This window comes from Chanodichthys erythropterus, chromosome 10, assembly GCF_024489055.1.
Source record: "Chanodichthys erythropterus isolate Z2021 chromosome 10, ASM2448905v1, whole genome shotgun sequence".
Lineage (NCBI taxonomy): Eukaryota > Metazoa > Chordata > Actinopteri > Cypriniformes > Xenocyprididae > Chanodichthys > Chanodichthys erythropterus.
Window position 1 is genome coordinate 36,747,001 of NC_090230.1, and position 25,079 is coordinate 36,772,079.

Below are 25,079 nucleotides of genomic sequence, written 5' to 3' on the forward strand. Positions count from 1 at the left end.
CCCTGGGCGGGACGCGGAGGTTCTAGGTGACTTACCCCCCGAGGTACTTAACACCATCACTTCGGCACATGCATCGTCTACAAGACGTGCTTACGCCTCGAAGTGGAACCTGTTCGTCGAGTGGTGTTCTTCTCGCCGAGAAGACCCCCGAAGATGCTCGATCAGAGTTGTGCTGTCCTTCTTGCAGCAAGGGTTGGAGCGTAGGCTGTCCCCCTCCACCCTCAAAGTCCACACTGCTGCTATCTCTACTTACCACGACCACATAGATGGCAAAACTGTTGGTTAGCACGACCTGGTCGCCAGTTTCCTTAGGGGGGTGAGACGGTTAAATCCTCCTTGACCTCCCTCCGATGTTCTTTGCTCTCTCCAGTTCGCACCTTGTAACTGTACATAGACAGAACTCAAAGCTTCAGGACCTCAGACCAGCTCTTTGTCTGTTACGGAGGCCAGCAGAAGGGAAAGGCTGTCTCCAAGCAGAGGATGGCCCACTGGATAGTGGATGCCATCACCCTGGCTTACCAAGCCCAACTCCATGGAGAACCCATCTCTCATCGAGTTGGAGTCACCCCAGTTCTTCCATATGTTGTACAACCTACACGGTTAGTCCATATGTACTTGTAGTAGACTTAAGTTCGTAGTGGGGGAAGGAAGAGGTCAGGGACGACGAACAACTGCTGACTGAGTCTTTATTGAATATCAAAACGGTTCAACAGAAGGACTGTGCAACGCACAACAACGAAAATAAACAATCCACAAAGGGCTTCACTCCAGGTTCGGCATACGCTATCCACAAGGGCTTCTCTCCAAGTTTGGTTTACACCATCCACAAGGGCTTCACTCCACGAACCTCGACTCGACTCAGTCAACAGTTCCCCTCTCTCTCACACGCTCCTTGTTGTCCTGCTGATGCTGCCGCCTGCTTGGTTCGGCTCCTCAGTGAAAACCTGAAGATGCAACGCACCTGCTGCTCATTATATACCCGTGCTGCGAGGCGAGCAGCTGATGCGTATGATTGCATGCCAATGTGCATTGGCTCGTTGTAGTTACACTCAAAGTAGATTGGCCTCTCTAGCGAGATTCCTATTCGTCGGTCTGTCCGACGTACGTCTCCATTCCCTCCTTCAGGGAAACAGGGTTACCTTTGTAACCGAGACGTTACGTTAATTATGTATTATTTTTTCTCACCTGGGCTGGGCTTGGTTCTTTTCCTTTTAATAACAAACAAAATGTTTTATTTTTGGCAAATGTAAAGGCCCTTTCACACCACACAAGTGAAATGAATAAGCCTCTGACCAAAGAAAGGAAATGCAAATTCTTGCCTGTGCAGTAGACGCGCAGTTCAAACAAACCTTCAGCTGTGATGCCATTCCAAATTTCATAGGAATAGGATGCAGGAGAACAAAGTTCAACACTCATATTGTCAATCAATGAATAGGACAAAAATAACTTTTGTAACTTATTTGAGAAAGCAACTCTTTCTTACTCATGGATATTTTGTTGTAAATGTATAAATAATACATTACTTTACTAATTACTTGAAAAAAGGTATTTCGGTATTAAAATACATTATAGGGTTTAAAGCATTTTTAGACATGTTGGATTTACTTTATCTTAAAAATAGATTTTGGGATTGCTTCTCCATAAAAAATACATGTGATGCTTTCTTAGAGCACAGAAGAGATATTGGCAGCCTCAATCACCATTTATGTTCATTGCATCTTTTTTCTGGACAGTGTAAGTGAATGATCATTCTGCCTCACATCAGACAGACTTTTTTTTTTTTTTGAGTGAACGATGCCTTTAATAACAAGTTAATGTTGTTTGTTGAATTGCATGGCTCATTCTTGTACCTGAACAGGTAAAAACATATCACGTGTTGCAATTGTGGCATTTGTGCATTTACAGGGATAGAAAAAATTGAAAAAAAAAAAGAACAAAACAAATCAACCCCCCATCTCCATGATCATGAATGACAATCTGTAAACATTTCCATCAGAGATGATGCTGGCTGAAATATTTTAAGAGTTAGGATGTGTTTAACTGATATTTTAAACCAGCTGTAAAATAAAGCATAGACAAGAGGATTCAGACCACAGCTAACATACAAAGTCCATATTAAAAATGTCATTGTAGTGGAAGAGACTGCAGTGGTTTCTGTTAGAGAACAGATACAGAATGGAATATAGCAAAGCATATAAACTGTTACAATGATTCCTAATGTCAGAGCAGCTTTACTCTCAGATTTCCTCCTCACTGAAACTTCCATTACACATTTTCCACCCTTCATCAGAGAGTTAATAACTTTCACTTGCTGATGTGCAACATAAAATATCCTCAAATATACAGTGATGATCACGACACAGGGAAATAGGAATAAAAAGATTAAATCAGTGAATGTCCAAGCAAGACTATTCATGACAATACACTGACCATAACACGTTTTGTGTGAGATATTAAAATATCCATTACTAATTACATACCCAACATTGTAAACTGAAGAGCAAAACCAGCAGAGACAGAGGCTCACTGAAGTTTTAGTTGTGGTTATTTTCTGTGGGTACAGTAAAGGGTGACACACAGCCACATAACGATCAACAGCTATTAAAACTAAATTACTAAGAGATGAAGAAAGAAGCAACCTAACGGTAATTGCAAACATTCCACAGTAAGTGTCTCCAAAATACCAACATGTCTCAGTTTGCTTGATGCCCTCTACTGGTATCACAATAAGGCCAGTAAACAGATCTGCCACAGCCAGAGAGAGAATGAGCAGGTTTGTTGGAGTGTGAAGCTTCTTGAAGTGAGAGATGGAGATGATCACCAGCAGGTTCACAAACACAGTCCATGCTGAGAGCAATGATATGAACAGGTAAATTATATAATATTCATATCTGGAGCGTTTTCCCTTGAAACATGATGAGTTGATGGCAGGAAAGCAGTATTGAGTCTCATGGTCTTCTGTCTCATAGGCCATGAGTGAGTCTCCTCCTGTTAGGAGTTTGTTCTGCTCTATTTACTGTCCTTTCATTTATACAGTGTCTGGATCAGACTGACCAACCCATCTACCACCCACTCTGATGATGCATATTGGCATAATTATTTTCATGATGCATGAACAGAACAGTGGATTGAAGCGAAGATGTAAGAGGGCTTGTAGTCCTTCCTTGTGCGCCTCTAATTGTGTCCAATTCCTTGTTTTGTTAATGTAGCTTTTTGACCTTTTATTTTTTTTTTTAAAAATCACAAAATGTAACCTTTTTCACTGAAGTAAAATAATGACACTAATGACAACAAGACACACCTGAAAGCAATTTACAAAATCAACCAATGAGAATGTGACACATGACACAAGGGTACCAATCAGACCATAACACATGAGGCTAGGGAGAGGCAGAAAACGTCTCAGGTTACAGATGTAACCCTGGTTCCCTGAGTAGGGAAAGAGATGCTGCGTATAACGCATAGGGAACCTTCTGCGTGATAACATCATTGAGGCACTCATGTATCTAACCAATCATGTAGCGAGACATCAGAGGCGGGTGACGTCATGGACCAGGAACTATAAAGCATACCCAAATGCAGAGATCGCTAGCTTCTGGGATAAGTCTGAAGCAAGCACTCGCAAGTATGCTGGGGGTACAGCAGGAGACGCAGTGTCTCATTCCCTACTCAGGGAACCAGGGTTACATCTGTAACCTGAGACGTTCCCTTTTGTGGGAGCTGTCGACTTTGCGTATAACGCATTGGGAACGCAATTCCAACTGTGCTGTAGCTTCAAGTACTTGCTAATGTTAGCTTGACAAGATATACGACCCCGGAGTGGAGCCAACATCAAGGTTCAAAAGGAGGAGGATAAAAGGCCTGAAGTACAATCGGAGCTGGGACATTTGTGGGGAGCTTTGGCACATAGCCAGGTCTAGCATGAAGGAATGCTTTCACCATTCCTGGAGCAAATTTGAGATAAGTTGGAGCAACTGAAAGTGCTTGTAGATCTCCTATCCTCTTCAGAGAAGTGATAGCAAGTATGAATACATTCTTTAGAGTGAGAAACTTTTCTGGAACCTCCTCTAGTGGTTCGAAGGGAGCCTCTGCTAACCCTTGCAATACCACGGCCAAGGCCCAGGCCGGAGTTCTTGTACACACTGGAGGCCTCAACTTCAGTGTACCACGGAGGAAGCGTGTTACAAGGGGGTCTCGACCCACCAGGGAATACTCCTCTAGAGGAGCATAATAGGCTGAGATAGCCGCAACATAAACCTTCAAGGTTGAAGGAGATAAACCTTCCGAGAATTTTTCTTGGAGGAATCGTAGCACGAAGCAATAGAAGAGTGGACAGGGTCCGTATTATGTTGTCTACACTGTAACAGTTATAAACCTGTTAACATGATTTTTTGTGTGTGTAATTGTACTACTCTCCATGAGGGGGCAACAGTGAGCTATACTCTCAGGTATAAAATGGAGGTAAAGAGTAGGAGAAGTCAGATTCGTAATGGAGGGACTAAGCATGGCTTATGGCTCCAAACAATCATTGGTCCTGATTGAGAAACCGTGAGTTTTATGCTCAATCGGAAGTAAGCATTGTTTCTTTCCTTGTATTTATTGAATGTTTACTGGTTCATGTATGTGTAGTTATTTTCCTAATGTGATTTATTTCATCTAATTTATAGAAGGACTCCACATTCTGTGGGATTTATCTCTTTATTCGTATGCCTGTTGTTTTTAACCCATGTCGGAAAGATGACACTAAAATGGGATTAGAGGCGAGGAGTTGATTCGTCTACAGTGGATCCTTAAACCGGATTCGGTATTGGGTATAAACGTGTTTGAAAGATATAAGAATGTAAACGAATGAGAAACATTTATTTATTGTTTGGGTTTACTGATCACAGGGTTTTGTCAATGCTTGCCAAGTTAACAACATAAGTTCTTGATGTTCTGTTGTGCCTTAAACAAAGTCTAGTTGGTAGTTCCCTCCCTTTACAACAGATATATAATTAATACTTTTGTGTGATCAAGGTAACGGTTATATAATGGCGCCCGAACAGGGACACTGACTTTATGTTTGTAAAGCAAAACAGGCTACTATGGCAAGTTATACAGCTCTAGATAAGGATGAGTGTGTACCAGAGGTGGATTTCTCAACTGGTTCATTCACCAATCCTAGAGAACCCCTCAAAGATTTAATCACTACCTTTAGTGATCTATATATAGATTCTGAAAGTGAAGCTAGCATAGATGATGACTCTGAATTAAATTTTCCACCACCTCCACCACCTGCAGCAGAGAGAGAGACTCATTCTGACTCCATTATCAATCTCATAGAACAACTCACTGATAGAATTAATGCACTGGAAGGTCGGGTTGATGAATGTGTAAAGACAATGAGTGGTTATGTTTCCCAAGAGGAATTCCAGAACAAATGTAAAGGCATGGAAGATCGTCTGGTGTATCGAATGGAACGTGAATGTGAGAGAGTCAAGAAAGCTGTGGAAATGTCTATACAGGAACTCGGCCTATCAATGGTAGATTGCCTTAAAAGAAGGGATGTGCAGCTTGAAGCCAAGTTCAAATCACTTAATCCAATATCCACACCTGTCACTTCCAAAATTTGTTGTGGTGCTCATGATTCTGGACAGGGTCAAAATCATACCTTTTAAGTTCAGCAAAGCTCTTTTAACAGTCAAGAGAAAATTATGTTAATGCCCTATAGCCCACCGATCAAGTTAGACTTTCCTTGTTTCAGTAATAATCAAGATGAGGATCCTATTCTGTTTATTGAACGTTGTGAGGAGTACTTTGCTGTTAGACCATTGAGTGATCAGGAAATTCTGGCATCTCTTAACACAGTGCTTAAGGAAACTGCTAAAGACTGGTGGCAAGCCGAGAGAAGGAAGGTACATAGTTGGAGGCAGTTTAAAGATGTTTTTTTACGATCGTTTCTGAGTGAAAATTATGAGGATGTGGCATCAAGACGTTTGGTGGAGAGAAAGCAAGGGGCCAAAGAGAGCATAAGAGACTTTGCAGTTCATTATCGGGCTCTATGTTTAAGATGGAGAAAGAACATGTCGGAGAAAGACATTGTACTGGCCATATTACGTAACTGCAATCCCCGCCTGGCTAGTTTGCTAAGAGGTACCATAACAAATGTTGGCGAGCTGGTCAGAATTGGGACACAAATTGAACGTGATTTTGATGAGGCCAAAAAATATTGGAGTCAGGTCAATTCTGAAGAGCAAAAAAAAAAAAACATATGCCAGCAAGTACTAGAGTGGTACAGTCCATAGAAATACAGCAACAAACTGTAACCAAGACAGTGAATATACCTATTATCTTACGTGATAGGTTTTTTCCAGCCATGGTGGACACTGGTAGTTCCTTGTCTTTAATCCAAGAATCAGTCTGGAAACAACTGAACAAGGGAGAACCAAGTCAACCAAGCAAGGGCCAAACATTTATGTTAGCCAATGGGCAAAAGCAAGCAGCTACTGGAAAGGTGACATGGCACTGTAAAGTACAGGGGCAGCAATTTACCTTGACTCTGTTCATCTTGAAAGACAGAGATTTAAAGGTTCCAGTCATTTTAGGAATGGATTTCCTGTTGCATTCTGGAATTGTGCTGGATTTTAGTAAAGCCCAATATGGATTGCCATCTGCAAATAGCCCGGACACTAACCAGTTTTTCCCATTTATGATGTCAGATTCTGCTTCTTCAGTCTACTTCTACTTGGCCATACCCACACCTAATATTGATGACACTGTGCTTGAATCCATACAAAGGCTAACAAATAAGGCAGAGACCACGCCACTGTTCAAAGAAAAATTGGAAAATCTGTTTGTTGACTAGCCTACCATCTGCTCTAAAGAGGTTGGACATTCTAACATAGTCAAACATCGAATTATAACCACTGATGAACTCCCTGTCAGGAAAAGGGCCTACAAACTCTCCATTGACAAGTTGTTGACAATGAAATTCAGGAACTGTTGGACAAAAAAAATCATACAACCATTTGTTTCCCCATGGGCATCTCCTGTTGTTGTTGTACCCAAGAAGGATGGAAGTTTCAGATTGTGTATTGATTACAGAGGCTTAAAGGAGTTGATTCGTCTACAGTGGATCCTTAAACCGGATTCTGCCAATTGAGAGACTTTTTATTCGGCGTGGACTGATATTGACACTAAGGAGTACAGGTTGCATTTTTGGATGGCGTTCTTGGACATTGTTTTTTCATGGACATTGATTCATAAGCTGTGGTGAAGGAACATTCATTAAGATTTTCATCTCTATGCTGCTGGTTATTGATTGGTGAAAAATGTATGTTTTGGGTATTGGGTATAAACGTGTTTGAAAGATAAAAGAATGTAAATGAATGAGAAACATTTATTGTTTGGGTTTACTGATCACAGGGTTTTGTCAATGCTTGCCAAGTTAACAACATAAGTTCTTGATGTTCTGTTGTGCCTTAAACAAAGTCTAGTTGGTAGTTCCCTCCCTTTACAACAGATATATAATTAATACTTTTGTGTGATCAAGGTAACGGTTATAACACCAAGTAGAAAATATATTCCATTTATAAGAATACAGCTTCCTAGTGGAGGGAGCTCTGGAGTTAAGGATGGTCTCCACAACCTCAGTCGGGAGACCAGCATCTATGAACCTTGCCCCCTCAGAGGCCAGGCCCATAGCTTCCACAGTTCCAGGCGAGGATGTATTATCGTGCCGCCCGCTTGTGACAGGAGGTACTGTCTGAGGGGAAGCTCCATTGGGGAGCCGTCTAAGAGGCACACTAAGTCCGAGAACCATATCCTGGTTGGCCAGTATGGAGCTACCAGTATTAGGCTGGCCCCTTCCTGGCGTACTTTCTCCAGAACTCCCGGGAGCAGAGCGAATGGGGGAAATGCGTACAGACGTAGCCTCAGCCACGTCTGCACCATGGCATCCAGACCCAGAGGTGCTGGATGTGTTAGGGAGTACCAGAGTGGACAATGGGTTGACGACTTGCTTGCATACTTGAACGACCACCTGCCCGTGGAGCTACATGCTCGCCTAGACGCCAAGCTCAGCCCTTCCCTTCCCCTAGCGAGACCTCACTATACCTCCCTGGCATCCTCCTATCGTTCAGCCGTCCAAACGATTCCACCTATTGGGAAGCGTACAGTAGTAGGATTGAGGCACGTGCTGGCAAATTCACATGTACAGTTCTCGGAAGCTGAACAAAGCAGAACTGTACGATCTATACGTCAATTTACAGTCAGCCTACCTCTCTCCGAAGTCCACTCCAGCTCCCAAGATGGCCAACAGGCAGAGCAAAGCCCGCAAAACCCAACGTTCACCTCGCTCAACTCCTTCCTCCCGCGCAAGATCTGGCTTGACTCAGTCATTGAGCCGCAGCAACAGGCCTTCGGCAAGCCTGGGCCGTGCCCCAGATGCCTCCGCCGTAAGACCTAGTCCACCTCTCACTGAAACCCAGCATTTCTACTCTGCTTCTCTCGCTGCAACACTGTATGCGGCCGGGCCAACAGGCCTCCCCTCAGCCTCTCAGCCTTTTCTCGCCGTCCATAACCCTCCCTCTTTTCAGTGGCCTCCAGCTCCCTTCCCAGACACTAGCGTGAGGATGCTGGCAACACAGACTCAAACCTTTCATCAGTTCCCTCCGAACGTCTCTAACCCCGCCCCTTCTCAGTGGCAAGCAGTGCAAGTAAACGTGAGGACACCTATGACTTCAGCTCAAGATTTTTCACCTCACCTTCATGCTCCATTAAATCTTCCTATTCAAGCCCCAGAGGCTGATTCTAGCATGAGGCCACCGCTGCTGACAAACACAGCCCCAGCCCCAGCCCCTGCTTCTTGCAATCCACTCCTGCAAATCAAATCACCATACTCTCTCTTCACAGCTGCAGCGATGCCCGTCCCACCGCAGCAGTGATTTCACAGTCACCCTAAAAAACCCAAACCCACATTCATCTCACCTGCTTTCTTTTTCTGAGTTTTCTATTGCTTTTTCTCTTTTTACCGAAATAATCTGTTCAGCTTTCCCCCATAGGTGGCATGAACTGAATGATTATCTAGCGCTGTCCTATGGGGGTGGGCACTTCTACACCTACCCCAAACTGTTTTCTGAAAAATGTGCTGTGCGAGTTGCCCAGTGGAACCAGTGCCCTTACTGGGGTGCACTCAATGCCGATCTCCACAGCAGGGTGTTTTTAGGTTGCAGAAACATTTTGTGTGCCATATGCAGGTCAGTGGCCCATTCTACTATGACGTGCCCACAGATTAACCCTTCCATTCCCCCCTGCCCGGACACAATCCAAGTCAAATCCACCAGCTATGTGCCAAGACCAGCAACCTTCGCTAACAAAGATGTGTGAAGAGCCCCACCTCTCACAGACAGCAGGCAGCCCTGTAACAGTTTCAACAATGGGGGCTGCTTCAGACAACGCTGCAGATACTTACACATCTGCAACTTTTGCGGCGGCGCTCATGCCCGTCACATATACCCAGTGTCTAAATCACTCAATAAAAAACAGAAAAATTATTTATCGACTCCTATGAACATTTCTTGTCTTTCTATCGAATTAGCTCACCACCCGGATGCCGACTTTACTAATTATCTGCTGTCTGGTCTCGAACATGGCTTTAAACACGGCATGGAATGCCCGCTCTCTCAGTCTATCATTTGTATTATACATTATGCGGTGTTTCCGTAACTACCCAAGCACGTAAATAAAATGCATGCGATTGGTTGTCGGTTTCTAATCGTCTAGCTGTAACATTTTAACACAGCATAATTTCACACTGTACAAGTTTGGCACCGCAATGTGGAGTTAACACCACAAAAGCAGTGCTAACCTATCTCCAGAGCAGGGTTTCATGACCCTGGGTAAAAAGCGGTGCTAACCCCGCATCTAAATTACAAGTGTGATACCCTCCTTTACCCGGGGCTAAAAGCAGTGTTTAGAACGACCCAGGGTTAAGTGCAGGGAGAAACCCTATAGTGGACTTCTACAGGGACCAATGGGTTCAAGGTCCAAATTGTTTCAATGCAGCTTCAAAGGGCTCTACACGATCCCAGCTGAGGAATAAGGGTCTTATCTAACTAAACCATCAGTCATTTTCTAAAAAAAAAAAATGAAAATGTATATACTTTTTAACCACAAATGTTCATCTTGCATTAGTCTGCACATTCGCTTTGGGTAAGTACTTCTGCCTACATCACGTGTGATCTTTCCAACGTAACTATGTAATGCATGAACTCCTGGACGCGCATCGCAGTTTTAGTGCAAGATGGGCATTTGTGGTTACGTTAGAACAAAGTTAACATACAAAGTCCATGTTAGAAGCATCATTGTTTTAGAAGAGATGTATTCGATGAGCTGATAATCATTTAAAATGTCCTCTATTTAAAAATCCTTATACCTGGATCATAATATATATTCAAAGATATTTTATGTTGCGCATCAGCAAGTGAAAGTTAAAAACGGTTTGGCGAAGGATGAAGGTTTTGCTCTATTCCACACTATGTTGTCTGTAACAGGGACAACAGTTATTACTTCTGCCATAATAACATTTCTAATATGGAATGTATATGTTAACTCTGCTCTGATTTCTCTTATCTATGCCTATGAATGGAAGATATACTGTACATATAAACAGTATAGATATACTGTACATATAAACAGTATGTACAGATGATTTAAACCATTGGGAGAGGTTATTATGTTTTCATATGTCATTAATATTAGTGACAAGCATCACAAAGCCCCACTGTAGTCTTTGTTTTGTGATCATGTCAACTGATGCACCTTCAGCAGCTGTGACTTCATATGAATGTACTGTATGTTAGTGACTGGCACAAACTGGGCACAGAGTCAGCGGCTATCAGCTGCAGTCTATTGGTATATCTATTGATGTGGACAGGACCATCTCTATAGGGGCTCACATTAACAATCTGCATCACAGTTTTTGTTATTCTTTTTTTTTTATTATTTTGTACCATATGCAAAGTCATTTTACTATTGGAAGAAAATAATTATTAGACAGCATTAGAGTGGGCGGTAGTTGGGTTGTTCAATCTGATCCAGACACTGTATAAATGAAAGGACAGAAAGGAAGGCAGAACAAACTCCTAACAGGAGGAGACTCACTCATGGCCTATGAGACAGAGGATCATGAGACTCAATACTGCTTTCCTGCCATCAACTCATCATGTATCAAGGGAAAACGCTCCAGATATGAATACAATATCATGTATGTGTTCTTTTCATTGCTGTCAGCATGGACTGTGTTTGTGAACCTGCTGGTGATCATCTCCATCTCTCACTTCAAGAAGCTTCACACTCCAACCAACCTGATTATTCTCTCTCTGGCTGTGGCTGACCTGCTTGTTGGACTTATTGTGATGCCTGCGGATGCCATTAAGTTGATTGACACATGTTGGTTCTTTGGAGACACTTTGTGTGACCTGTTTTTGATTATCATGGCTCTGCTCCTCTCAACAGCTATTTGTAATTTAGTTTTAATTGCTGTTGATCGTTATGTGGCTGTGTGTCACCCTTTACTGTACCCACAGAAAATAACCACAACTAGAACCTTAATAAGCATCTGTCTCTGCTGGTTTTTCTCCTTTGCCTACAATACTGCCTATCTGATTAATGGCAGAAATTTTGAAAGTTCACAAAGAACAGACACATGCTATGGAAAGTGCTATTTAATAACAGGTTTTTCATGGATAGTTGTTGACCTGTTCTTTTCTTTCTTGTTTCCTTTGACTGTGATCATAACTTTATATTTAAGGATATTTTTTGTTGTACATCAGCAAGTGAAAGTTATAAACTCTCTGATGAAGGGTGGTAAATGTGTAATGGAGAGCTCAGTGAGGAGGAAATCTGAGAGTAAAGCTGCTCTGACATTAGGAATCATTGTGACAGCTTATCTGCTATGCTATATTCCATACTATATCTTGTCTTTAACAAGTAGTACAATAATCTCTTCTGCTACAATGAACTTTCTACTATGGACTATATATGTTAACTCAAGCCTGAATCCTGTTGTCTATGCTTTATTTTACCCTTGGTTTAAAATATCAGTTAAACACATCTTAACTCTTAAAATAGTGAAGCCAGCATCCTCTCTCTCAGACATATTTACATATTATTCATGATTTTTGTAGAGGAGGAATTTGTGTGTGTGTGTATTTGAAAAATCATAGACTAATGTATAGTACTTTTATGCATTTATAAACTGAATGTGAACGTACTGGATACCAGATGTGCCATAAGCTCATTAACAGGAAAAATTTAATTTAAAAGATATTTTAAATGAAGGTAAATAATTATATTTACCTTGCAATTAGAATCTGATGTGCATATGTTAAAGACAACATTTAAGCCAACATTTTTAGTGTTTATTTGATTTTAGATTTAATTTGTTTAAATTATTAATCATTATTATTCATTAATTCATTCATTATTTCCTAGGCCTCAAAACATAAATAGATGGAAAAAACAAGAGACAATGCCTTTTCATTGCAGTAATTCTCCAAATGAATAAAACAAATACTTTGAAGTGGACATGACATTAAACACTTCATGGTGTCAGAGTAATGTTAGCAATAAAAATACATTTTGCTAAAATCTTCAGTTGTGTAAAATTGAATAGATTTTCCCATGAAGCAACAGTTTTACTAATGTGCATTTACAGTTACAGTTACTGTAAATCAGTTATTATGTTCTTGTAATCACCTGAATGACCATCGACAGGCCTAGTGTTAAAGGATTAGTTTAAAAAATAAATTCATTTATTACTTACCCTCATGCCGTTCCAGACCCGTAAGACCTTCGTTAATCTTCAGAACACAAATTAAGATATTTTAGTTGAAATCTGGTGGCTCCGTGAGGCCTTCATAGGGAGCGATGACACTTCCTCTATCAAGATCCATAAAGGTACTAAAAACATATTTAAATCGGTTCATGTGAGTACAGTGGTTCAATATTATAAAGCGACGAGAATATTTTTGGAGCACCAAAAAACCCCAAAATAATGACTTATTTAGTGATGGCCGATTTCAGAACACTGCACAAATGAATCAGTGTATCAAATCAGCTGTTCGGAGTGCCAAAGTCATGTGATTTCAGCAGTTGGCAGTTTGACACGCGATCTGAATCATGATTCGATACACTTATTAATTTGTGCTCTGAATCTTCATGAAGCAGTGTTTTGAAATCGGCTTTGGTTTTTTTTGGCACACCAAAAATATTCTCGTCGCTTTATAATATTAATATTGAACCACAGTACTCACATGAACCGATTTAAATATGTTTTTAGTACCTTTATGGATCTTGAGAGAGGAAGTGTCATTGCTCCCTATAATGGAGGCCTCCATTTATTGAAATCAATTGTGAATTCACTTTTCTCTGCTCTTTGTATGTTTGTGTGGAGTGGCAGCCTATAGAGAATGTTCCAAATCAGTTTCTTTTCCATGACAGTTGGAAGACAATTGCCTATGTAGGTTGTTATATATAAAGTATCTGTAAATCACAAGATTTATGTGTAAATGCATCTCAGATATGATTTAAACCAGGACTTCTCAACTCTGGCCCTCCAGGTCCACTTTCCTGTAGAGTTTTGCTCCAACTCTAAACAAACACACCTAAACACACTCCAACCAACCTGATCATTCTCTCTGTGGCTGTGGCTGACCTGCTTATGACTTATTGTGATATCCATAAAGGCCACTAGGCTGATTGAAATGTGTTGGTAATTTGGTGACACTTTCTGTGGACTGTTTATGATAATCATGAGAAAAGAGTGATTAGTGCGTCATCTCTTAGTAATTTAGTTTTATTTTCTGTTGATCGTTATGTGGTTGTGTGTCACTCTTTACTGTACACACAGAAAATCACCACCACTAAAACTCTGATGAGCATCTGCCTCTGTTGGTTTTGTTCTTTAGCTTAAAATAGTTAAATAATTAACTGTAATTAGTGTTGTAATTAGCAACAGCTATATACAATTTTCAGACAGAATAGTGTGTTTTGGAGAGCGCTTCTTTATAATGAGTTTTATGTGGAGAATCACTCATTCTTCTGAGGAAATCTGAGAGCAAAGCTGCTCTGACATTAGGAATCATTGTGACAGTTTATCTGCTCTGCTTTATTTCATACTATATATTGTTTTTAACAGGGATTTCAAAAATATCTTCTACCACAATGACATTTCTAGCATGGACTTAGCTGTGGTCTGGTCTGAATACCAAATTTGCCATTAGATCAGTGGTTCTCAAACTTTTTACACCAAGTACCACCTCAGAAAATATCTCTCTCTCCAAGTACCACCATAATGACTAACATTTAAATACAGTAGCGTAGTAGGCCTAACTATTCAGTTAAAGTTAAAAAACGAGACAGTTTATTCCAAATCAGTTTATTTATTGTTAAACACTGTAAATACACGTATTTGTGCGTGATTTCAAAGTGCGCGGCCTTGCAACCCACCAGTTGAGAAACATTAACATAAGCTATGTATAATGTTCGCCGTTCACTGTTGTTCTGCTAAAGCTCGTTCGGCACATGTATCATTTCCTTGTGCGTTTGACTTGCACGTCTGAAAAGTCTCCCGTTTTTTTGTGGTCTTAAAGATATGGTTCTGCGTTTAAATAAACGCAATTCTTGTCAACAAAAAAGTAGACAGAAACCAAAGAGCTGGAGCTGCTTCAATAGGTAAGTCCTTTCTATTTCCTCTCTCGAACACTTCACATCCTCTCTACAAGTTTGACTTCCTTTTTATAAATTTACGCCAAAAATATATATATATTAAATCTTTGTTCACAAGACTTCTGGCTATTTGAGGTTGTAGACTAGAGTTTTTGCTTCAAAATTATGTCAAATTTATCATTCCTACTCCTTAATATAAAACAATACAGAGATTTAAATGTTCTAAAACATCTTTGGTCAAGAAACACAGTATGCGTGGAGGCGTGAATAATCATGAATAATGGGTGATTCTCACCTGAGAAGACAAAAAAATTGAATAAAAGAGCTCTAATGACCTGCATAAATAATGAGGCCTTTCAGTCAGGTAGGCTGTGAAAAAACCCTCTGTTGATCATAACTCAAGCTCATCATAACATAAATCAAACATACAGAAAAAAATATTACAATATTATTACAATTTAAAATAATGGTATTCTATTATTAAAATATAATGCATTTCTATGATACAAAGTGTCTGAACAGTTATGTTACCTCTATGGCATTTCATATAGGCATTTAGCTTAAAAGCATGCACATTTGGAGAAATATTCATGGATTCTCATGTTTATGTCAATTTTCTATACAGAGGAGTATTTATTCATTATTTATTGTCGTCACTATGAACGCTGGATACTGTGTTTACAATTCATACTCGCAGCCGGAAGGCACTCTGTGCACTTTTAAACCACAGATGCCAATGCTAAAGAATAGGCAATCCAGGAAATAACTGAACTAACAGAGGCCAGAGATCGCTAACTATGGCTATTCAAAACACTTTTCAAGACAATAAATACGCGATTGAGACGATGAATGCATGTATTGACTGAATTTGTCTCTGAATAGCTCTGGCTCCATGGGAGTGGCTGCATTAGCGGATAATGAGCTGAATCAAGGACTTCTGACATGGCTCTCTTTTCATACAGATTACATAAACATAGAAGGTTTGTTTTCAATTTGACTTACACAATTTGAAACCTGACATTTCAACATTTCTTTAGACACAAGTCTAATTTTTTTGTGATTAGTATTCACTAAGTTACAGTTAATTTTCTGAGAACTATCAGATTGGACTTGGACGTTCAGAGGGAGACGAGAGATCACACATCATATTAGTTTTCTTTATTTTACAAAAAGCACAACATTTTGTTTTTACGCTGAGTGTACACAAATAAAAGAAGATATTCCACAGATTAAAATGGTGTATAGCTCTCAATTGTATGTGCAACATTGACAGAGTATTTTGAGTCTCTTTCACACTGGTTAGAAAAAAAACGCGGTGATCACACCGGCGTGACCGCCGACCCGAGGGAGTTAACAGAGAATGCTTATAGTATTGAGCTTTGTGAGAAAGCTTAACCTGATCTAAACATCACTGGACTTTTTTCTGAATCATTAATATAAGAGCCTAAATCATTAATATTTAGTTAATGTTGATAGATAAATTGTGTCATTCCTGCACGTGAGCATAGGAACACATGATAGTGTGCACGAATATATATGTTACGGTTGCTGGTATACAAAGCACACAACGAGGAGATAGAGTGAATATAAGTCTTTACTTGTAGAGAAACAGGAATCCAAAGGAACATACACCAAACGTAGCATAAACAATACCGGACAACACAAGACTAGAAACACAGGGTTTATATACACAGGATAACAAGGAGGGTGATTAGGAACAGCTGGGTGTGATGATGGTGGTGATCAGTTGCCATGGTGACTAACTGGTAGCGGGAAATGGAACAACAACAAGTCCAACAATGAGTCCAGAACAGAGTGCACATGTAACAATATATTTGGGTGTACTGCATTATCATTGCCATTGATGAACCCCAAAATCTTTTGGCCACATTCACACAGCAGCAGAATATGGTTGTCAGTCCTGTATTTGAGTCCTTAATATGGTTACGTTCACACACAGTACGGTTTTTTGGGAGTGACAACCACATTCTATAACCGAACTCAACCCTGTAAATTTTCAGGACTCACAACCGCATTCTCGGAATATTCGCGCTGTGTGAACAGAACTGCATTGGACAACTAGTTGTCTGTCAAATCATATGGTGCGAGAGAGCCGCACTTCTAAGGTGTTTTGTGTGTGGTTTCGCTTTCAGTAACTTACAGGGACAGAGATGTGAGCTGTACGTTATCTTAAGGTGTTAGATCATCCAGTCATTGTTCTCCATCGGAGCGGCTCATGTCAGTTTTGTCTTTTTTTTCAAATGCCGTGTATGTGCGAGATGTCGCAAAGGACGTGACACGCGTGTACAGTGGTTAAAGACTCCGGCAAGCACGTGTTTACATGCTGCTGTTGGTTAATGAAGTTTTGATGGATGAACTTGTGGTTTAGTTAGTCTCTTGTAATTGTCAAACACAATTACTTGTTATAGTTAACCAATAAATGTTTAAAGCTCACTCTGGGGTCTGTCCCCATCCCCCGAGAAGACCAGCCTTTGTTTTATTGCCCTGAAGTATGTGTGTGTGTGTGTGTGTGTGTGTCTGTGTGTGTTGCACGTGGAAAAACAGAGACAAAAAGACACAGGAAACCTGCATCTTCCCTGCATTTTCCACACATGATGTTTTATAAACGTAGTTCAGGAGGAACAAGTCAAATAAGATACCCAATCATTACATCATCTTAATCATTACATCATCTCAACCAGCTGTCAACAATCTGTAATCAACGTATCTACCCAATCGGCATGAGTTCAGGCCTGTATATAATCACAGTCAAACTCACCCAAGGATCCTCGACAGTTTGCCCTTACCAGACATTAACCCCTCTGCCAGCGGGGGGGGGCTTATAAACAAGATATATTTAAAGAACAAAGGCATGGAACACCAACATACACATTAACACAACAGAGAACCGACGAGGAGTGAATGGAGTGAGTGCAATATAAAGGCAGTGAGGATAATCAAGTCCAGGTGCAGGTGATGAGTGATGATGGGGAGATGACGAGGGAAGTGAGTGCAGGTGTGGAGAACAGGAGGATCATGGGATATGGAGTCCAGGGAAACAAGGGATCTGTGACAGTACCTCCCCCTCCCGGGGGTGGGCGCCCTGGAGACCTCAAGCCGGAGCAGGGGGAAGAGCAGACTGGAGTGGAGGTCTCCAGGGCGGGCTCAAAAGCCATGGCGGGTCAGGAGCCGAAGGCGGCCATGGCGGGTCAGGGGCTGTAGCCGAATTGCCGCTGAGCCCAGGCGGCGCTGAAGGACTGGCGGGTGATGGCGGAACTATAGGCTCCGCTGACCGAAGCACAGCCGGGGCTCCAGAAGGCTGCAGTTGAAGCAGGATGACAGCCAACAAAACGAACACCGGGGGGAGTGAGGAGGCCAACTGAAACCGAGGGACGGAGTGACGGAGCGGAGACGGAGGAGTGCAGTCCAGAGGGGAGGGCAGGCTGACGAGTGACCAAGGTGTGAGTGGAGGCAGGATGGGGACTGGTGAAACTGGTGGACTGATGGACAACGGGCTCGGCTGCGGCGGCTGGAGAAGAGGGCTCGGCGGCTGAGACTGGAGAAGAGGGCTCGGCGGCTGAGACTGGAGAAGAGGGCTCGGCGGCTGAGACTGGAGAAGAGGGCTCGGCGGCTGAGACTGGAGAAGAGGGCTCGGCGGCTGAGACTGGGGTAGAGGGCTCGGCTGCTGAGACTGGAGCGGAGAGCTCTGAGAAAAAGTCTATAAGCCAGACCGCATCTGGCGGCTCGCACAGGGTTGGAGTGGCAGGCTCGGAGAGGGCTAGAGCGGGCTCTGGAGAGACTGGAGCGGGCTCTGGAGAGACTGGAGCGGGCTCTGGAGAGACTGGAGCGGGCTCTGGAGAGACTGGAGCGGGCTCTGGAGAGACTGGAGCGGCTTGCTTCCGCCTCCTCCGCTTTCTGGAGCCAGTAGAGCAGTGTGGGTCCAGCATGGGGCAGGCAGGGAGTTCGCTGGAGGGGTATGCGGAGGAAGACGGTGGCTGGCTGACTGGCCCGGCCAACCGTGTTTCTGGATGGACTGGAGACAAACACTCATCCTGAACCTTATCCACGAAGAATTTGGAGCCATTTAAACACAAAATTAAATTGATAGTTTCGCTTAAGGACAAACGTTAATCTGGTTCATCTAAACGGATAGTGTCGTCATCCAATCCATCCAGAAACAGGGAGATCAAACATGCTTCAGGCCAGTCAGATAAAAAAGCATGCTCAACGAACTCCTCCACATATCTCTCCAGCGAACGACCCACCTGTAGGAGTCCAATGAGCCGCTCGCCAGCTGTCCAAGAAGAGAGAGGCATGGGAGAAGTTGGAGCCCGGGAGATGAAGGAAGCTTCCTTTTTTTTTTCTGTGGAAATCCGGTCGGTTCTTCTGTTATGGTAGCTGGTAGAAGGATGAGGCAGATACGGATTTCCACAATAATACAAGATATATTTAAAGAACAAAGGCATGGAACACCAACATACACATTAACACATTAATGATGAAAATTAGCCAGAATGGCTAAATCTGGCACATTTACATAAGAGACTTGTTTCTTGTGTTAATTAATGTGCATTGTCCTCTTTTAAAAATAAATAATATAAATAAAAAAAAATAAAACACAACAGAGAACCGACGAGGAGTGAATGGAGTGAATGCAATATAAAGGCAGTGAGGATAATCAAGTCCAGGTGCAGGTGATGAGTGATGATGGGGAGATGACGAGGGAAGTGAGTGCAGGTGTGGAAAACAGGAGGATCATGGGATATGGAGTCCAGGGAAACAAGGGATCTGTGACAGTGAAAGAACACAGACGTTCCTGCATTAATTTATAGACAGACTGTATCCATTATTACTGTTGTTGTATTGCACTCAGTGTATTCACATGTTTTATGATACATTCAGGGTAACTTCAATTATGCCATGTTTAGTGTTTGTGGGTTCATATCAAGAAGATTTAAATGCTTATGTATGCGGTATGTCCATACCTGTGCAATACATCAGTATTACAAGAATCTTTAATAGTTCTTCTTCAAAAACTCAGCCAGTTAATCTTGCTCGGTCGTAAAAGCCCTGACGGGGTGTGTTGTCGCCCGGAAATACAACATCTTAGTTGGACTTTGCTAGAGAACAATGCCACTCCCTCTCTTTCCTTGCTTCTTGGACGACTGAACAGACCCCTCCTTGCTGCAGGCCTCTTCAGGCGATTCACAGCGATTTAGTATTGATTTGTAAAACTTACCTTTGTCAGCAAAGGTGTTTTATTGCTGAGGAAACTGATGATTCTTTTTCAGATTGTCTTTGACTTTTTCCTTAAGCTCATTAACAGTTCCACTTCCGGTTCAACTCTATCATTGCTCATTCTTACCTACGTATGTGTGTGACCTGCTTGTATGTTATGTGTTTGTTAGTTTAGTTATGTTTTTGTGAGTTAGTTAAAGGTGCCATTGAATTGAAAATTGAATTTACCTCGGCATAGTTGAATAACAAGAGTTGAGTACATGGAAATGACATACAGTGAGTCTCAAACTCCATTGTTTCCTCCTTCTTATATAAATCTCATTTGTTTAAAAGACTTCGAAACAACAGGCGTATCTCAACATAACATCGACTGTTATGTAACAGTCGGGGTGTACACCCCCAATATTTGCATATGCCAGCTCATGATCGAGGCATTACACGAGGGCAGCCAGTATTAACGTCTGGATGTGCACAGCTGAATCATAAGACTAGGTAAGCAAGCAAGGACAATAGCAAAAAATGGCAGATGGAGCAATAATAACTGACATGATCTATGATTACATGATATTTTTAGTGATATTTGTAAACTGTCTTTCTAAATGTTTCGTTAGCATGTTGCTAATGTACTGTTAAATGTGGTTAAAGTTGTCATCGTTTCTTACTGTATTCACAGAGACAAGACTGTCGTTATTTTCATTTTTTAAACACTTGCAGTCTGTATGATGCATAAACACAACTTCGTTCTTTATAAATCTCTCCAACAGTGTATCATTAGCTGTTATCCACGGAGCATAGCCTCAAACTCATTCAGAATCAATGTAAACATCCAAATAAACACTGTACTTATGCGATTAGACATGCTGCATGACGAACACTTTGTAAAGATCCATTTTGAGGGTTATATTTGCTGTGTGAACTTTGTTTATGCAGTGATAGAGTCGAGAGCTCGGGAGGGGGTGGAGAGTACGTAATTTAATTAATTATGCCTCAAAATAGGCAGTTAAATTGCAGCCATTTGCTAAAATCAGTTCATTTTTTCCTCATTAATGTACACACAGCACCCCATATTGACAGAAAAACACAGAATTGTTGACATTTTTTATTAAAAAAGAAAAACTGAAATATCACATGGTCCTGAGTATTCAGACCCTTTGCTGTGACACTCATATATTTAACACTCTGAGGTCTGAGGATATTGCCAGCAATACCACCGCAATACTTTCCTTTTTTTCTTATGTAAGGCCCGCCCAATCGGCCCAATGGCGGTTTCCCACAGGACGGGGAAGGTTTCTTACGCGTTCCGTCTTTTCAGCGTGGCAAAGTAGTTTAATTCCAAATAATCTCTTATCTGACTCCATGTTATTATGACCTCGAATTTAGTTTAGAATGTCAATTGATTATTGGTCATTTGTATAATAATTTAGCTTTACATTTGAATACTCTATTTAACTCTTTACTCTTATTGTTCTCGTTCATTCGGTTCTCAGTGTCGCACAGGGTCCTCGCACTGGCCATTCATTAATATGCGGGCCCACGATCACAAACTCGCCAGTCTTGGTCATTAGACAGAGGTAATTGACTATACTATTTAGAAGGCCGCTTTCATGCTTGCTCTGTCTAAAAATATTTGTGTAGTCCCCTTAGATCTGTATACACTTGAATTAAAGTAACACTAACTCTAGTCAGAGGTCATAACCACTATTTACAGGGAAGTCGACCAATATTACTTCTCTTATAATAGCTTTGGTTTGGTTATGCCATGGTTTCCCATGTACACTTAGCTAGAGTAACGTTACAATAAACAGAGGTAAGGCTCACCCTATTTAGGTTGGTCAATCAACATTTGTTGCCTAAACGGAAATTCCCTTTTTAGCCTTTACAGTCTTAAGTACACTTGAACTAATGCCAAGCGTTAGTCGGAGCTCTAAAATCACAGTTAGTGTGCCCTATGCTCCACTCAACTGGGCTTTAGTCCGTTATTAACCTGACGCAGATTTGCGGTAACAATGGATACATCGTAATCTACTGAAGTCAATAATTTCAGAGTAAGTCAGAATAAATCAAATGTGACAATTTATTAGTCAGGTAAATGTATCATGCCAATTACATAATCACTTCAAAGGTGATCAATATCAAACATTAAATGCTCAGAGAAAGAGTAAGATGCATACCTGACATTAGGAAAATACACACTGCTGGGTGTCCTGGACACCCAGCAATGAGGGCTCGTCTGAATACAGAAGCGCGCCCCGAGCCTTTTGCAACATTTCTTTAAATACTCAGACCAAGACAAAACATCCCCCAATGTGGGGCATGAACTTACAATCAGAATTTGCATTGACTAGGGTCACAGACCTCAGGGGTTCGCACCTTGCTGTGGAACAGGAGGTAATTTGGAGATCAAAACCTTGGGAAAGGGACACACCCATGATTGCAACCAAAGTATCTCTAAAACTCTTAAAACCTTTAATACCTTTGGTTTACCTTTATGTAGATGAGACCGTTGTACCAGTTGCACTGAGACATTTCAAATGATACCAAACATGACTGTTAATTCGTTTGCATTGACAGAACATTATAATTTGTATATAATATTTTTAAGTGAACTGAGTGATGGGAAGAAGGTGTAAAGGGAAGGAAGTGGGGGAGAAGGAGCAAATGCGAAGGAAGGACAGGATGGAGAGAAGCCTTCCCGCAACTTCACGCTGTGGGGTGTGGAGACAAATGGCTGTATGCGTTTGTGCTGTCCATATCTCAGGAGATCAAAGTAACTGAGGATCTATTGATCTTACACTTACCAGTGTGAAAGAGACTCAAAATACTCCGTCAATGTTGCACATACAATTAAGAGTTATACACCATTTTAATCTGTTGAATATCTTCTTTCATTTGTGTACACTCAGAGTAAAAACAAAATGCTGTGCTTTTTGTAAAATAAAGAAAACTAACATGATGCGTGATCTCTCGTCTCCCTCTGAACAAAGTCCAATCTGATAGTTCTCAGAAAATTAACTGTAACTTAGTGAATACGAATGACAAAAAAAATTAAACTTATGTCTAAAGAAACGTTGAAATGTCAGGTTTTAAATTGTGCAAGTCAAATCGAAAACAAACATTTTGTGTTTATGTAATCTGTATGAAAAGAGAGCCATGTCAGAAGCCCGTGACTCAGCTCATTATCTGCTAATGCGGCCACGCCCAAGAAGTCAGCACTATTCAGACGCAAATTCAGAGGCAATACATGCATACATCGTCTCAGTCGTGTATTTATTGTCTTGAAAAGTGTTTTTGGATGGTAAAGCCATGGTAAGCAAACTCTAAAAGACATGCAGTTAGTTCCTGGTTCTTCTTCTTCTTTATATGGATTTGTGGCCTAAAGGTGTACAGAGCGCCCTCCGGCTGCAAGTATGAATTGTATCCAGCACTCATAGTGATGATATATAGAATAAATATAGAATAAATATTACTCCTCTGTATAGAAATTTGACATAAACATATAAGAATCCATCAATATTTCTCCAAATGTGGCTAAAAGCCTATATGAAATGCCACAGAGGTAACATAATTGTTCAGACTCTTTGCATCACAGAAATACATTATATTTTAAAGAATATAATAGAATACCATTATTTTAAATTCAGCTGAGACATGATTACAGAGGATTTTTCACACCCTACCTGACTGAAAGGCCTCATTAATATGCAAGTCATTTCAGGTCATTACTATTTGATTCTTTTGTCTTCTCAGGTCTAAATGGCCCATTATTCATGATCATTCATTATGGTAGCCTAGTTTGTGTTGAATACAGTGTAATGACACTTGTGTTTATGAATAAATGAAAAAAGCACAAATGTCAGGGCATGCCAAAACTTCTCCAGGCCCCAAATCAGCCTCAGACTCCAGAGGTTTAACTCAGGTACTGTCCATTTCTTCTGTTCATCCTTGAGTTGTTTCTACACCTTCATTTGAGTCCAGCTGTGTTCGATTATACTGTTTGGACTTGATTTGGAAAGTTACACACCTGTCTATATAAGACCTTACAGCTCACAGTGCATGTCAGAGCAAATGAGAATCATGAGGTCAAAGGAACTGCCTGAAGAGATCAGAGACAGAATTGTGGCAAGGCACAGATCTGGCCAAGGTTACAAAAAAAAAAATTCTGCTGCACTTAAGGTTCCTAAGAGCACAGTGGCCTCCATAATCCTTAAATGGAAGACGTTTGGGATGACCAGAACCCTTCCTAGAGCTGGCCGTCCAGCCAAACTGAGCTATTGGGGGAGAGAGGTAAAGAAGAACCCAAAGATCACTGTGGCTGAGCTCCAGAGATGCATTCAGGAGATGGGAGAAAGTTGTAGAAAGTCAACCATCACTGCAGCCCTCCACCAGTCGGGGCTTTATGGCAGAGTGGCCCGACGGAAGCCTCTCCTCAGAGCAAGACACATGAAAGCCTGCATGGAGTTTGCTAAAAAACACCTGAAGGACTCCAAGATGGTGAGAAATAAGATTCTCTGGTCTGATGAGACCAAGATAGAACATTTTGGCCTTAATTCTAAGCGGTATGTGTGGAGAAAACCAGGCACTGCTCATCACCTGTCCAATACAGTCTCAACAGTGAAGCATGGTGGTGGCAGCATCATGCAGGGACAGGACGACTGGTTGCAATCGAGGGAAAGATGAATGCGGCCAAGTACAGGGATATCCTGGACGAAAACCTTCTCCAGAGTGCTCAGGACCTCAGACTGGGCCGAAGGTTTACCTTCCAACAAGACAATGACCCTAAGCACACAGCTAAAATAACGAAGGAGTGGCTTCACAACAACTCTGACTGTTCTTGAATGGCCCAGCCAGAGCCCTGACTTAAACCCAGACTTAAACCCAATTGAACATCTCTGGAGAGACTTAAAATGGCTGTCTACCAACGTTTACCAGCCAACCTGACAGAACTGGAGAGGATCTGCAAGGAGGAATGGCAGAGGATCCCCAAATCCAGGTGTGAAAAACTTGTTCCCAAAAAGACTCATGGCTGTATTAGATCAAAAGGGTGCTTCACTAAATACTGAGCAAAGGGTCTGAATACTTAGGACCATGTGATATTTCAGTTTTTCTTTTTTAATAAATCTGCAAAAATGTCA

General features: G+C 41.4%; 1 protein-coding gene and 1 pseudogene across 1 annotated transcript; one reads left to right on the plus strand and one right to left on the minus strand.

Moving 5' to 3' along the window:
* Positions 1 to 1,963: 1,963 nt before the first annotated feature.
* On the minus strand, positions 1,964 to 4,728 carry LOC137028306 (trace amine-associated receptor 13c-like; annotated as a pseudogene).
* A 6,362-nt stretch (positions 4,729 to 11,090) lies between these two features.
* Positions 11,091 to 12,158, plus strand: LOC137029490 (trace amine-associated receptor 13c-like). The gene has a single exon (XM_067399102.1). The coding sequence runs from the start codon at positions 11,091 to 11,093 to the stop codon at positions 12,156 to 12,158; it is 1,068 nt and encodes a 355-aa protein (XP_067255203.1).
* The last annotated feature ends 12,921 nt before the right edge of the window (positions 12,159 to 25,079 follow it).

Excerpts from the sequence above, each read along its gene's own strand:
- LOC137029490 (XM_067399102.1), top strand. The coding sequence starts at position 11,091 with ATGAAAGGACAGAAAGGAAGGCAGAACAAACTCCTAACAGGAGGAGAC.